At 39.5% G+C, this 14185-nt stretch overlaps 2 protein-coding genes across 3 annotated transcripts in view; both read left to right on the plus strand.

Annotated features, from left to right (window-relative positions):
• The window catches only part of LOC142593692 (uncharacterized), a 46214-nt gene extending 40394 nt beyond the window's left edge, over positions 1-5820 (plus strand). The window contains exons 5-7 of the mRNA XM_075711896.1: positions 4138-4200; positions 5314-5762; positions 5804-5820. Coding sequence (XP_075568011.1) covers positions 4138-4200; positions 5314-5762; positions 5804-5820 — 529 coding nt within the window. The remainder of the gene's footprint in view (positions 1-4137; positions 4201-5313; positions 5763-5803) is intronic.
• LOC104037513 (uncharacterized) overlaps positions 5653-14185 on the plus strand; it is a 50479-nt gene continuing 41946 nt past the window's right edge. For both annotated transcript variants that reach the window (XM_009491492.2, XM_075716474.1), the window contains exons 1-4: positions 5653-10285; positions 11242-11289; positions 11650-11765; positions 12832-12979. In XM_009491492.2, coding sequence (XP_009489767.2) covers positions 5822-10285; positions 11242-11289; positions 11650-11765; positions 12832-12979 — 4776 coding nt within the window. In that variant the 5' untranslated portion in view covers positions 5653-5821. The remainder of the gene's footprint in view (positions 10286-11241; positions 11290-11649; positions 11766-12831; positions 12980-14185) is intronic.

Consider the following 14185-nt stretch of genomic DNA (forward strand, 5'->3'; position numbering starts at 1 on the left):
CCCTTGAACTTTTTATTTCTCTCTCAGAATAGAAGAAATCTCTAGAAGCATCTACTTTTGACAAATTTAACGTAACTCATGCTGACATCCTCTCTTGTTGCTGTCAAACAGTCTTTTGTGAAACTGAATTAAGGCTTTATAGGGAATTGAATAGCTTCCTGTGAAGACGGGAAGGAAGGAATCTCCCAGTATTTGAAATATATGACAGAATACACACTGGGTTCTGTATCTAATTAGGCTTTCATCTGTATCCTCATATGAGTTGGGGAAAAAAAAATAAATTGCAAAGAGTTTTTAAGGTAAGTTCTGAACTGACGTATTCTTTTGGTGCTCAGAAATGAATTCTTACTTTAAATGTCTGTGAAACAAGACTCTAGTGACACTTTCAAAAGATTTTCTGTGACACAACCAGCTTCTAAATGTGTTTTGTAAGACTTACAGGTGAATTGCTGCTGCCGTATAGGAACATGGGGTTTTGTTTTTTAAACGTCTTGTTGCATGTGAGCGTTCAGATTGAACACACTTCTGTGTGCTCTAAAAGTATATGCATTAGGACTAAAAGGTCTGTTGGCAAAATTTTTATAATATGCTGAGCAGCAAATTCTTTATCAAAGGTCAGAGATCCTGAAGTGGCCATGTCTGTGGAGGAGAGGTTGGTTCCCTCTTAAAATAACATTCACTGCAGAAACTCTTGGTAGAGGCAAGTCCGCAGGAAAGCAGAGCTGTGTGTTAGGAGACGCTGGCAGAGGGCAACTACAGGATGAGGGTTTGAGCTGAAGTGGTGCTATAGCTGGTGCTAGTCAGGACTGGCTTTGTGCACACAGCTCCATAGGGCAGATTGCTCTGAGACTTGCTCAGACTTCATCAATTCATCAGTCGGAGCATAAAATTCAAAGAATCATACAATTGTTTAGGTTGGAAAAGACCTTTAAGATCATCTAGTCCAACCATTAACCTAACACTACCAACTCCACCACTAAACCAATTAACGGTAGAGTACCAATTTCATGTTTCCGGGCTTGGTGGCTGGATTATTTTTTAATGAAAGTAAAAACTAGGAATCCTTAAGGTTGGAAAGGATCTCTTAAGACCATCAGTCCAACCATCAACCCAACACCGCCATGTCCCAGAGTGCCATGTCTGCCTGTTTTTTGAACACCTCCAGGGATGGTGACTCTACCACCTCTCTGGGCAGCCTGTTCCAATGCTTGACTACCCTTTCCATGAAGAAATTTTTCTAATATCCAATCTAAACATCCTCTGGTGCAGCTTAAGCCCATTTCTTCTCGTCCTATCGCTAACTACATGGGAGAAGAGACCAACACCCACCTCATTACAACCCCCTTTCAGGGAGTTGTAGAGAGCGATAAGGTCTCCCCTCAGCCTCTTCTCCAGGCTAAACAACCCCAGTTCCCTCAGCCGCTCCTCATAAGGCCTGTGCTCCAGACCCTTCACCAGCTTCATTGCCCTTTTCTGAACACGCTCCAGCACCTCAATGTCCTTCTTGTACTGAGGGGCCCAAAACTGGACACAGTATTTGAGGTGCAGCCTCACCAGTGCTGAGTAGAGGGGGACAATCACCTCCCTGCTCCTGCTGGCCACGCTATTCCTGATACAAGCCAGGATGCTGTTGGCCTTCTTGGCCCCCTGGACACACTGCTGGCTCATGTTCAGCCAGCTGTTGACCAACACCCCCAGGTCCTTTTCAGCCAGGCAGCTTTCCAGCCACTCTTGCCCAAGCCTGTAGCGTTGCATGGGGTTGTTGTGCCCGAAGTGCAGGACCTGGCACTTGGCCTTGTTGAACCTCATACAGTTGGCCTCGGCCCATCGGTCCTGCCTGTCCAGATCCTTCTGCAGGACCATCCTGCCCTCCAGCAGATCAACACTCCCACCCAGTTTAGTGTCACCTGCACACTTACCGGGGGTGCACTTGATCCCCTCATCCAGATTGCTGATAAAGATGTTAAACAAGACTGGCCCCAAAACTGAGCTCTGGGGAACACCGCTCGTGACCGTTCGCCAACTGGACTTAACTCCATTCACCACAACTCTCTGGGCTCGGCCACCCAACCAGTTTTTTACCCAGCGAAGAGTACACCCATCCAAGCCATGAGCCACCAGCTTCCTTAGGAGAAGGAAGACAAAGGGAGAGCAAAAAGAACTGGGCAAAATGGTAAAAGGCACCACATAGGCAAAGTGAAACTTCTGAGTACGTTTGTTTTGCCTGACCATGTGTTACAAATGGTATAACTTTTTGTTGGGATCTATGGCTCAAATCAATGTGAATATGGGACGCCGTCATGCTGGGTTCTCCTTGTCATCCCTGTCTAGACAATATTCTGTAAAATTAACTTGCTCATCCCATTTCCGGATGCTTTGGGTTTAAGAATTGCTGAGTTCATGGGAGAAATTTGAAGGCAAAGTTGGGTGTGGGAGACAAACAAGGACATTTTCCTGGTTTGCATCAGAGCACTGGTTCTCGCCAGGTGTTTATAGATACGTTCGGAATTCTTCCCACTGCATATTAGACAAAATATCAACAGCAGAATGAAAGGCACTCAGTACAAGGTAATTGTCATCAAGATGTTTGTTCAAAATAATGCCTTGATTGTGGTGGAATGAGTGTTTGGTACTTTGCTATGCTATTACTGTGCTCACTTTAAACGCATATCATTACAGTTTTCATTTTCAAGAATCCGTAAAACTTGTTTGGAGGATTGGTGCCAATCTGTGTTCTGTTTGTTTTCTTGGAAGAAATTTTATCTGCATTCAGGACGGTTGTAGACCGACTTTTATTTTTGAGGTTGGCCAAAGTATGAGAGAGCCGATAGATTTTGTAAAAGCTTAATAGTGATTATTCAAAACATTTTGATCCCATTCTGACTTAACTGAAATAGGAGAGGTTAGTCAGTAAGGTTAATCCTGAATGACAGTATGATCAGGTCTTACATTCTTAAGACTTATTTTTATTATGGCTGTGTTTGATGATGAGTGGATATAGTATACTATAGAACTCAACAAGTCCTTCCCCAAAGATTTTTAGGATCTCTGGAGCTTTGGAAAATATTTTCTAATGCAGAAGAAAGTTTTCTGTGAGGAAGTGGAAAATAATGTAATTTTTTTTTTTTTGTTAAAGGAAAAAAAAAATATTTATTTTTTCTCTACTACCCTTTCTCCAGCTGTGTTTTGTTTTCTTCCACTCAGAAATGTGTGTGTTTCTTTGAAGAGGTGTGAATGCTTAAGACAGCAACTTCAACAAATGGTGTGTGTGTTTAGCAGCTACCACTGGTAGCTGTAGTGTGTCTGGAAACCAGACTAGTGGTATAGAAGACTAAATGTAGGCATCTAACTTTGCAATTGGTTGGGAGACATGGTGTTTATACATGACTTTCCTGTTTCCTCTATAACTTAATATACCTGGCTAATAAAACCTGTATTGAGATTCTGCTGTAGCCTTCACCAGGGATTACAATTAATTTAATCCAAATACAAACTTTTATTTTCAAGTTCTCACACTAAGTTCCCATATTCAGCTATTTTGGCATTAACCTAAATATACCTGGCAATGTAAAACATGCATATAAATGAGTGTTTATATCTCTGTTTTAGTGTTTATGGATATGAATAATTTCACTTTTAGTTCATTTTACTCTTCGCATGTCCAAATACTGCACAAGGAGGGAGTTTACTTCTGATTTTAAATAGTATTAAGTTTCCTCTTCAAAATAAAATTAATATCAAAGTAAGAATCTGGGCCTCTAAAACCTTGACAGAAGAGAGATTCTATTTTAGAGGGGTAAATCCACTCCTTGTTTATATTCTTCTGTACCTGTTGAGAGAATACATACTCAAAATCCATACAGACAATATTTGAAGTTATAGTTACTCAGTGATACTCAAATAAACAAAATTACTTATTTTGCTGTTCAGTTTTCCTTAGTAAATTTACGTTCTATTTCTCACTTAAATTATTTGTTCTCAACTGTAGAGCTGTAATACCTTCCCAAGAAATGTCAACTAATGGTAAGCTGCAGAGCTTTTTAAAATGCTTTTAAGATATTTTTACCTATTGCAATGCTTTTATATTAGAAATCAAAATCTTAGCTAACTCTTTATTTGTTTGTTTGTTTCCCCAAGAGGCTCTTCTGAAAGGAGTATGACAGTTTCCCAGACAGGTGAACGGCTACTTCCACCCACCAGGTTAGCAAACATAGGGTCAGACTGGGTAAGAGTTTGAAAGGGTTTGTTCTCAGTTTAGGTGGGGGCTGAGGCAGAATGGAGTTTAAGCACAGTCTGAGCATCTGCTTTGTCCTAAGGTGAAGAATGGAAAAGCTGACAGTCACATTCATATTCTCGCAAAAATTGGGCAGTGACAATTCTTTAACTGACAAAAAAATAGGGGGAAAGGACAGAAGCATTAGAAAGAAAGGTGAGTATTTGTGATGTCTGTTAGTTTTAAGAAAGAAGAAAAAATGCCTTTTCAGAAAATTGAAAGTGACAGGCTCTGAATTTATCATTAGTATATCAGAAAGAACAGTGACGGATCAGGATCACAGTTTTTCCATGGTGATTCTTTTGTTTGTTAGTTTTTGCATTTACTTTTTTTGCTACTAATTTAAAACTGATAAATGGCTAGATCTACCAAGTCCTGGTCACATTTCTTGGCTTCTCATTTCTATATTTCTTGCAGCATTCAAGCAGTCTTCATTCTTACCTGAACTCCATTCGCTCTCTGTCTTTACTACCCTATGGTTCAAAAAGCATTCCCTGTTGTATACTTTCTTTTCTCCACGTGTTTTGCTTCTCCTAGTCCTGTTCCTTAGCAATGTACTGAGAGCTTGAGTAAAAATTTAAACTTCAATTCAATATTTTAATGAACATTAGTACGGTAATTTTTTTTTTTTTTTTTTCAGTTTTAAAGTATAGGCCTGCTTTAGTAGGGTATAACATCTTCGCAAAAGTATGCATATTTCTGTCACTGCAAGTGTTGACTTACAGTGGCATTTGTAAATAGTAATTCTATTGTCTAGTAGAAAGCAAATGATAGCAGTTGTTTATAGCAACATCTACTTTTTGCTTATAGTGTAAGTTGGCTTTTTCAGTAAAAGGTAGTGTATGTATCATTTGTCACACAAACCCATATTTAGGAAGAGCAGAGAAAGGAGGAAAGTAGTGGTGTGTGCAATCTACAGTTTGTGCTAACCTCTGGAGGAAAACAGTATTGTACATCATCCGTAGTTTGTGTTAACCTTTATTTCACACCAGCTATTTAGATGGTCTTTTTTGTGCTGATAATGATGATCCTTGTTACAGGCAGATGCAACGGAAGCCAGAAGCACCCGCAGTCACTTACGCAACATATCGAGGTTCTGCAAGGATTAGGCAGCTACTGAAGAATCAATCAGAAATGGCTGAGAAAGGAGAAGAAAGTAGTGAGAACAGAAATGGTTCAACAATCAAAGAAAATGGAGAAATCCAAACTACTGTCTCTCCGAAATCAGGACACTTAATAAAAGAAAATGGAGAAGATGAGGGTAAAGATCATGAAGATGGTGTCATAGTAAATTCTTCTGCAGTTAAAATGGGAACAAAACAGTCTGGTAAAGCTCAGCATTGCTTGGGTAGCAGTAAACATGAAATAACTGCAAAGACCACAACTTCATCTACTGAATCATCTCATGAGATAGACTTAAAACATACACCTGCTTTAGCTGCAACAAAAGTTAAAAGGACATACTCACTAGATTCATTACTGTCATCTAGTAGTAGAAACAATGAGATCCTAACGAATTCCACTTCCCAGATTACCAATTCCCTTAACATGAGTTCTGCAAGTGATTTGGTTGGAAAAGAAGTTGGACTGCTGGGAGAGGCAGAAGCTCAGTTTCAGGCAGACAAAAATGCTATTTCTAACTTTGATGAAGAAAATCATTGTCGTAAAGCAGCTAATAAGGAGTCCACAAAAGAAATGCAGGATTATTGTTTACATTCACCTAAATCAAAAAATAAGACAGTTAATGAAGAACTACAGGTGAGTAAGGGAGAATATTGCTGTAAACATCAAATGGATAGTTACTCGGAGTTAACATCGGATGTCCAGATGCTTCATTCCAGTACCACTACATTTCAGCAGCAAGCAGATCAGCATACAGGTAGTGCAAATAAAGATAGTGATCCAAGAAAAAGTGATACACAGAAAATTGTGGCAGCTGTAGAAAGAGAGCAGAATCCACAGAACTTTCTTGCTACTGCTCTTTTACCTTTTAATGAACAAATACCTACTTTGCTTAGCATGGAGTCCAGAGGAGAAAAAAGCATAGCCGCAAATAATCTAACGGCTTCAGTGTCATCTATTAAAAATTATCAAGGTATAGTCATGGGCAGGGGAACTTGTAATGAGGAACTTAGTGAGTTAGGGAAACCAATGGATGTACAAAGTGATCACCAGTTAGTCCTTGTGGAGAATTCTAAGGATACTGCCACACCGCAGACTGGTTTACCTCATCTGGAAACTGAGAGTGTGGAAGCAATGAAGGTTTTATCTGAGCTTGCAGTGGAAGACCTGGCTGATGTATCATCACACGGGTGTGAGAGCGTGAAATCTAACTTCAATGAGCTGACAGCACCTCTCTCTGTTACTTATGAGTCTTCTTTTGAAACTGGAGGCTGTTGCTCAGCTTCTCTTCATCCTAGTTGCAAGACCGAAAATAAAACTATAGGAAAAAGAGAAGTCAATTTAAAAGATGTGAGAGAGACTGTTTTTCACCCTGATCCTGAATGTGAGAAGAGCAAATCCTTTGAGCCTGTAGAGATGAGCTTCTCGGAAAGCTCAGCTCCTGTCTACAACTGTGGTCCTGTTTCCCTTGAAACTGTTCAAAACATTCCTGCCAAGACATTAATTACACTCGCAGAAGATAACACAGCAAAGCCTGCACCTTGCCCTTTAATCAGCATTGACAGAACAGATGACCTTACTCCTGCTACTTCTAAAATTGACAAGACTGGTATGACTGAGGTTGCTCTTGTTCCTTCTGAGTGTAAGGACTGCATCTCTGAACTTTCTTCTCATATTTCTAAGTCACAAGAAAACATTCTGGAGGTTTCTCATTCTGCCTTGAGATGTGGAGAAAGACCTTTGACCAACCATTCTGCTTTCATGTGTGAAAAAGGTGTTGATGTAGACATAATTTCTGAATCTCCACCTGTTTCTGAAGATAGGTGTATTAATTTTTCTTCCAAGAAAGAAAACAGTAATAAGCCAAGGATGTCACCCACAATACTTGATTCTTCATCTGACAACCAAGGAAAAATGCCTTCTCCTGCCACTAACTCTGAAAATGGCCAGATTGCTACATGGTCTGTTGCTTCTGAACAGGACAGCTTTATTTTTCCAGCTGCTGAGTTTAGGAGAATAATCCCTGAGGACAAAATGACCAAGGTGCCACTTTGCTCAGGAGACCCGAGGGCTGCATGCCTGGCTGGTTCTCTGGAACCTGAGCTTACTCCAGCTATGCTTGATCATCCTGCTGCTGGAGTAGATGTGAGGGGTGTTTGCATCCCCAGGCCCTCTTCACCTACTCTGCGATCCGGAGAAGCCTCCAACCTTTCTGTTTCTGCCTTGGAAACATTGGGCGTTGCTCAGGGGAACAGTTGTTCCTCCAGTCACAGAGCTGGTGATGGGGCAGAGGAGGCCTCCTCCACACAACAGGCTGACGGCAGTGTCTTGGCAGAGGCAATGCCATCGCATGTCTGTCCTTTGAAATCTTTGGAAATGGCATCCAAATCAGTCTGTACTGAGAGCATGTGCGGAAATGCTGTGGGACAGGTGAATCTTGGAAACCATACTTCTGCTATCTCAGAAGCCCCTTCTGTAATGGTTGATCAAGCTGCTGCTGCACCTGCAGAGTCAAATGAGCTCCGTTCTGAGGAAGTACAGGAAGATACCAATGTGAAGGGACAAGAACGTGCTAAATTCCAAGATGCTGCTGTTTTGTTTAAAAAAGCTGAGGAGATAGTGGACTCAGTTTTACACTTGGCTATAGAAGAAATAATAGCAAAACAAGCCATTGGTGTCTGCCAGCTTTGTGGGAGCAAGGAAGGTTTAATAAATACAAATATTCTAAATGATGAGAAAGCTGGAACTGTACAGCTAGAAGCAGAAGAAATCCAGTCAGCTGTGCAGTCATTCAAATATTTTGATGAGAGCAGTGGAGGAGGCTCATCTTCATTTACAGGAAATGAAACAGTGGATACAAATAATCAAGATGAAAAGATACTACCTTACATCCCTGATAAAATTGACCTACATAGTGCGCTGGCACTAAAAGCAAAAGAAATAATTGATGAAGTCATTAACTCAGCCAAACAAAAACTGGCATCCAATCAGTGGCAAGGCAGTGACAGTAAAAGGCCTTCTGAAAAGGTTGAGCCTAAACCTAAGGCCGAAACCCCAGAGATTTTAAACCTGGATATGACGTTACTTGCCAAAACACAGGAACCAACAGAGAAGGCGGAAACTCAGAGTGTAGCTGTAAACTGTGAAAAGGCAGATTGCTCAGGTCCTCCTTTACTTCCAAATAGTATGGAAAATAGCATAGATTGGCCCCAAGGACGTGAAAAGGTACCAAACAGTGTGTTTGCGTGTCAAGAAAATGCATTTCTACCCACTGGTAATTCAGCAAGGCCAGAATCGGATCTTATGACACCAGCCAAAGAGAGACACGATACAGAGATGTGTGAACATCTGGCTGCAGCAGAATTGTGTGGCAAAGCTGGACTATCAGCAACTAGTAGAAAATCTGATGGATCTTTACATTTAATACACAGAGATGCTACTGTGACTGAAGAGATTCTTCTGTCATTGCAGTTAAAAGATGCATGCAATAATACAAATATGCCAGAGTGCACATTGCTGCCAACTGTAAATGTTAATTTGTCATCTTTTATGCCTGATGAAGAATGTATCAGCATGCAGAGTGAATCCGAAGACAAAAGTAGTCCTCAAGGTTCTCTGGAAAGCAGTGCAGAGGACAGTCCATATGAACGCTGCAGAAGAGAGGCTACAGAAGTACCTGCACAAGTAAAAGCGACCTTAGAAGATTCAAAGGCAGTGGAGAGTGGAGAGGAACTAGCAGAATGGGCAAGTGAGGTAGCAAAGGTTAATACTGGATTAAAGACACAGCTCGCTGTACCTGAATTGTCTGTTATTGGAGAGGACAGTGAAGGGCAAAACTGCTTCCATGCAGTTTTTGCCCAGAATAATGAGAATCCAAAGCAGGTACAAATGAAGGATCAAGACATGAAGAGAAATGATCAGCTTGAAGAAAATGGTCTGGACTGTAGCGATGACATGAAGGAATCAATGGATCTTTTGGACTTTTCTCCACTAATTGAACAGTGGGAAAACAGTTCTTTTACTGTCATTTATGAAGGTGTCCTTCACACTGAGAATAAATCTGTCTCAACTGATGATATGCAAACTGTCTCGCTTTCTTCTTCTGTTCTGCCTTCAGATAATATAGGTCATGTAATGTGTGAAAGAGCAAAGAATAAACATGAGCCAGCCTGTCTTTATGAGAAGGATAACAAGTTGAATCAAGCAACAGATAGCCATTGCTCCGAGTCATTTCTGAGCGTGGAGGCCAAGCGCTACAGAGTATATCCTTTCTCTTTGTCTCCGATATACGAAGATGACAGCTCCCAAGAAGACTTACTTTCCACAGACGTGTCGCCAGAAGGCCGTCCTAGTGGAATATCTAAAGATAATGTTGATGACACTTCTGTGCTATCCCTTCTCCAGTCGGTTTCTGAGCGCTTACAGTTTACTACTCAGTTCAGTAAAGAAGACGAGGAGGAGGGAGTGGAGGAGGAGGAGGAAGAATCATCATATGAAGAAAATATGATTGATGGTGAGAGAGAAGAATTTCTTTCCAGTCAGTGGAGAGGGGATTTACAAACAAACCTTCAATCAAACAAGCAAACTAGATCTTTGTTTCCTGGACAATCACTACTTCTTTCAAAAGAACAACTTGACTCCAGGGAGCAACCAGAACTGTTTCCAGATGCAGCTTCTCCCAGTCAAACACCTTGTGAGCCAGTTTCAGAGAAAGCTGATGCTGCTCTAAAGCATCCTCCTACAAGTGTGTACTACCAGTATTTGAAATCTGCCAGCAATTGCTCCTCTGAGAAGGGGACCAGGTTTGGAAGCATTCTCCAGGATATGTTGCAGCCAAAGATTCATTGGTGTAAAGACAACACCATGCCAAAACTGGGAGAATTGTCAGCGGTAAGATGTTGTGTCATGCAATATTAATAATCAAAGTGATTAGCCCAGATTCAAAAGTGCTGTCTCCCTATTCTTCTTCCTCCCTTTTTAAGGTTAATTCTTTTATCATAAATGAAAGTAATTAGGCTGTTTAAGATCATAGTTAAAAAAAAAAGTCTTCTGATAAAATAATTTTAAAAACACAGTATTCTTGGTTCAGCACACAGATGAAAGTGGCTCAATTGTAAAAGAGAAGACATGAGCAGAAAATATAATAGGAAAACATGGATAATAGCAAGTCTGTATAATAGCAAAACACAGACTTGTCCATGTTAAGGACATTTCAACCTGAGGATGATGGAATTACCTTTTGTATGAAAACTGTTCTTTCATTTCTTCCACTTCTGAGATTAGTTGAGCTGTATTGTCCAAAAAATATAAATGTCTGCTTATTGGGCTATTTGACTGTTTCATCACAGTCTTCTACAAATTGTAGCTCAGTTAGCAAGTAATATAGCTGCTTCCATAGATTAGCATTTCTTTTTTAGTTTATTTAAAGCAGTGGCAGATAAGGGTATGGAAACACTTCTTCCAGTATTTAGAAATTGAAAAGGCTGCATAGACCAAACACGTAAGTAAAGAATGAAGTCTTTCCGTGATGCTGGGAATATTTCAGTTTGTGTTAGAGGTCTGTTTTGGTTTTGTCACTGTTGTGTGCTGAGAAAGGGTAATACATTTTCAGAAGTTATGACTTCCATAATAGTTCTTCCTTTCTAGTACTTGCTGCTTTCCTCTGATTGTTTGATGCTGTTAAACTATTTACACCAACTCTGAATGACAATGAAACAAATCTTGCTTGTTTCTGCTAGTGACAGTTGCATACATTTATAGGAATAGTGGACCCAGAATAATCTGTCTGTGCTTTGTGCTACTGTTGTAGATGTTAATAGTTGTTTTCTGTGTCCTTTTCATTTCAGAACCTCATTGACAGGGCAAGTCTCAAATACAATCCAAGACCAGGAAAGGTAAGCAGAATTTGTGACATGTAGATCAATATGATACATGGAATAATTTGATATACCAAAATTTTTGAGTGGAAAGCATCTGAAGTTGTTAGTCTAGTTTTATGTATTTTAATGGTGCATATGCTTGCACTTACTAATAATGAGATTACGTTATTAAAAATCCTGCCACTAGTAATTTTACTGTATTTCTGTCAGCAACTGCTGGTTTAGTTCAGTAAAGCATTTCATAAAAGAAGAAAAAGTGTAGCATATCAGTTGAGTGAGCACAAAGTGAAATAAGTTTTATTCCAAGCAAAAAATAACTGTCTACACTGTATATTGAAATGGGCCCTCATTTGTATGCATTGTATGTTGTTTCAGATTATTATTTATGGTATTTATGGTGACAAAAGTAAACAAGAAGTTCATTCTGATGTGCTAGATACCACGTCCTGGATCTTTCCCATTGAAGCGTTACTTAGGATAATTAGAGGATGGTAAGAAATCCAGGTCGTATTTAAATAGAGTCTTTCCAAAAGACTGTATATGTGTTTCTCTTGTATTTTAATTTCTTTTATTTATGACACACATCTGATCTGCAAGAGTGTCTCTTTCTTTATAATTAGACTGATACAATGAAAAAAGCATGAAACAAGGCTTCAAATGCTGCAGTACAAGAAAACATATAGTGTTTCTCCTGGGAACTAGCTTCAAACAGAAAGTTTCTAATAGAACCACAAGTAAGTTTAGACTTCTTGCCTGAAGTGCTGAGACAGTACAGCCATACTCATCACTGGAAGCATGTGTATGCCAAAGAAAATGTGGGTTGTTTTGTTTGTTTGGGTTTTTTTCCAGTTCAGTTTCATTATACAGTAGCTGTTGCAAAAGGACCATAAAATTAACAATCTCAGCTGCTGTTTGTAATGTAGCACTTAGCAGAATGTGGAGGCAGAAGGATACACAAGTACCTTTAAGACAGTTTTTACAAGTGTTTCTTGGTTTGCTTTGGGAAGCTGGGGCTGGGACCATATCAGTTGTTGCATTGGAATTTAATTGGTGGCGCTTACAGTGTGTTTCTGACTGTCAGCCATAGTAACAGTGCATGTCACATTTATGTAGTTTTGAGGCAGCCTTGTTTGGTTTTGCATACATTTCTTTCACGTCCTAAGAAATATGGAATGCCATTATTAGTATGTTTATGGTTTATGCCTTGCATAGTATCTTTCTGAACAGGATGTGTTTTGATGTGTCAATTAATATATTTTTTTCTGGTAAAATAAGGCTTTTTATTTACTTTGTGGTTTAGCTATATTTTTAGACAGTTAATGTTTTAAGTTACGTTAGGCTACGTCCTGGAGGAGAACTGTGTATTTTACTTCTAAAGCACAGAAGTACAAGCCATGTATTTTTGTAAAGTGAATGTGACTACTGAAGGACAGCGTAAGAAAGGTCTGATAGTTGGCTTGATAAGAAGAGCTCACTACTGAGCTTTCCGGCAAACGTGCCTTATAAGGACAGTCTTACCTAAGAGCCACAACTCAGTTCATGATATCGTTATTACAGTTGGATTTTTTATGAGAAACCAAAGTTCGAGGGTCGGAAATATGTACTAGAAGAAGGAGAGACTGTGCTGGATCACCTTTGGGATCTTCCAGGCATGAAACATCGTCGAAGAAACCTCACAGTTGGTTCAATCAAGCATGTAACAAAGGTATAGACTTTGTTAATAATATACTCGCATACATAATTAATTTGTGTTGGCAGCAGTGGTGTATTACTAGCAATGGACAATGTGTGTATGCTGTGTTTCTGATTTCATTCAAATTTGCTATGAATCACATTTTTCACCTTCCAGATAAATTCCAGGGCTTTTGCTGCGCTAAATTTCCGTTTCTTCCTGAAGGTAGTGGGCAGACGGATTATCTTTCTTTGCCACCACATCTTTATCTGACACAGTGACTCCTCTCCTTTTAGATGTTTACCTGTCCAGTTAACTGAAATTAAATTGAATCAATTCATATTTTTCAAAGAAGTGTTTATCTTAAGCTTAAACTATCTACTGTGTCTGTGTGGCTTCTCTTTCAGAAGTTAGTAGTTGTGTTTCCAATCCCATTTGTACACTGTAGCCTCCAAAAATTACTGTCGCTCCCTCTACAGCTTTGTGCCATCTGTAGGGATTCCACGTAAACAAGTGGTACACCTACAGCATCTGGCTCTGCGTACAGCCAGAAGCTTAAAAGGCGTTTTGTTGAAAAGATAGGAATCAAATGCCTAAAACTAAATATAATGCATCTATTGTTATTCAGTGAATGAGGAATATATTTACGAGATCTTGTGATTTAAGAAGACTTAGTGCTCTTGTTTAGCATAACATTCCAGTTATTCACAGGGCAATGGCCCTTTACTGCAAGTGCATTATCATTTGTATGTGAAAGTTCTTCTGAAAAAGTCGTGTTTCTTTGTTCTCTGCTGGTATAGAGGTCATTTTAAAATTGATAACTATTTTGGCATCAGTACAGGGGCATAATGTCATAACAGTTAAAAATACTTTTTCATTCTCTTAAAGACCTAACAATAAATAAATAAATTCAGAAGAGGCTGGTTGAGGGCGTGAATAGTGAAGTGAACGTTTATTTGAGCTAAATGAATTAAAAGCATTTGACCAATATGGAATATGAATATTGATCAATAATGTGGAAGGCAGCTAAATAAATAAAGAAATACCACAATAACATGGAACTAAGGTCTGAAGCTGAGGGAAGCTGGGTGTGTCTTGGGTATCAAAGAAAAGCCTTGGATAGGAAAGACATTGTGGTTAGCTTCATCATGCTTGATAAAAATCTTTGTAATACAGCTAAGTAGGTTTGAGCATTGTTCTTCCAGTATGTGGCTCATTTGTATGGAACACAGATGGAAG

This window comes from Pelecanus crispus, chromosome 1 (genome assembly GCF_030463565.1).
Source record: "Pelecanus crispus isolate bPelCri1 chromosome 1, bPelCri1.pri, whole genome shotgun sequence".
NCBI classification, from domain to species: Eukaryota; Metazoa; Chordata; class Aves; order Pelecaniformes; family Pelecanidae; genus Pelecanus; species Pelecanus crispus.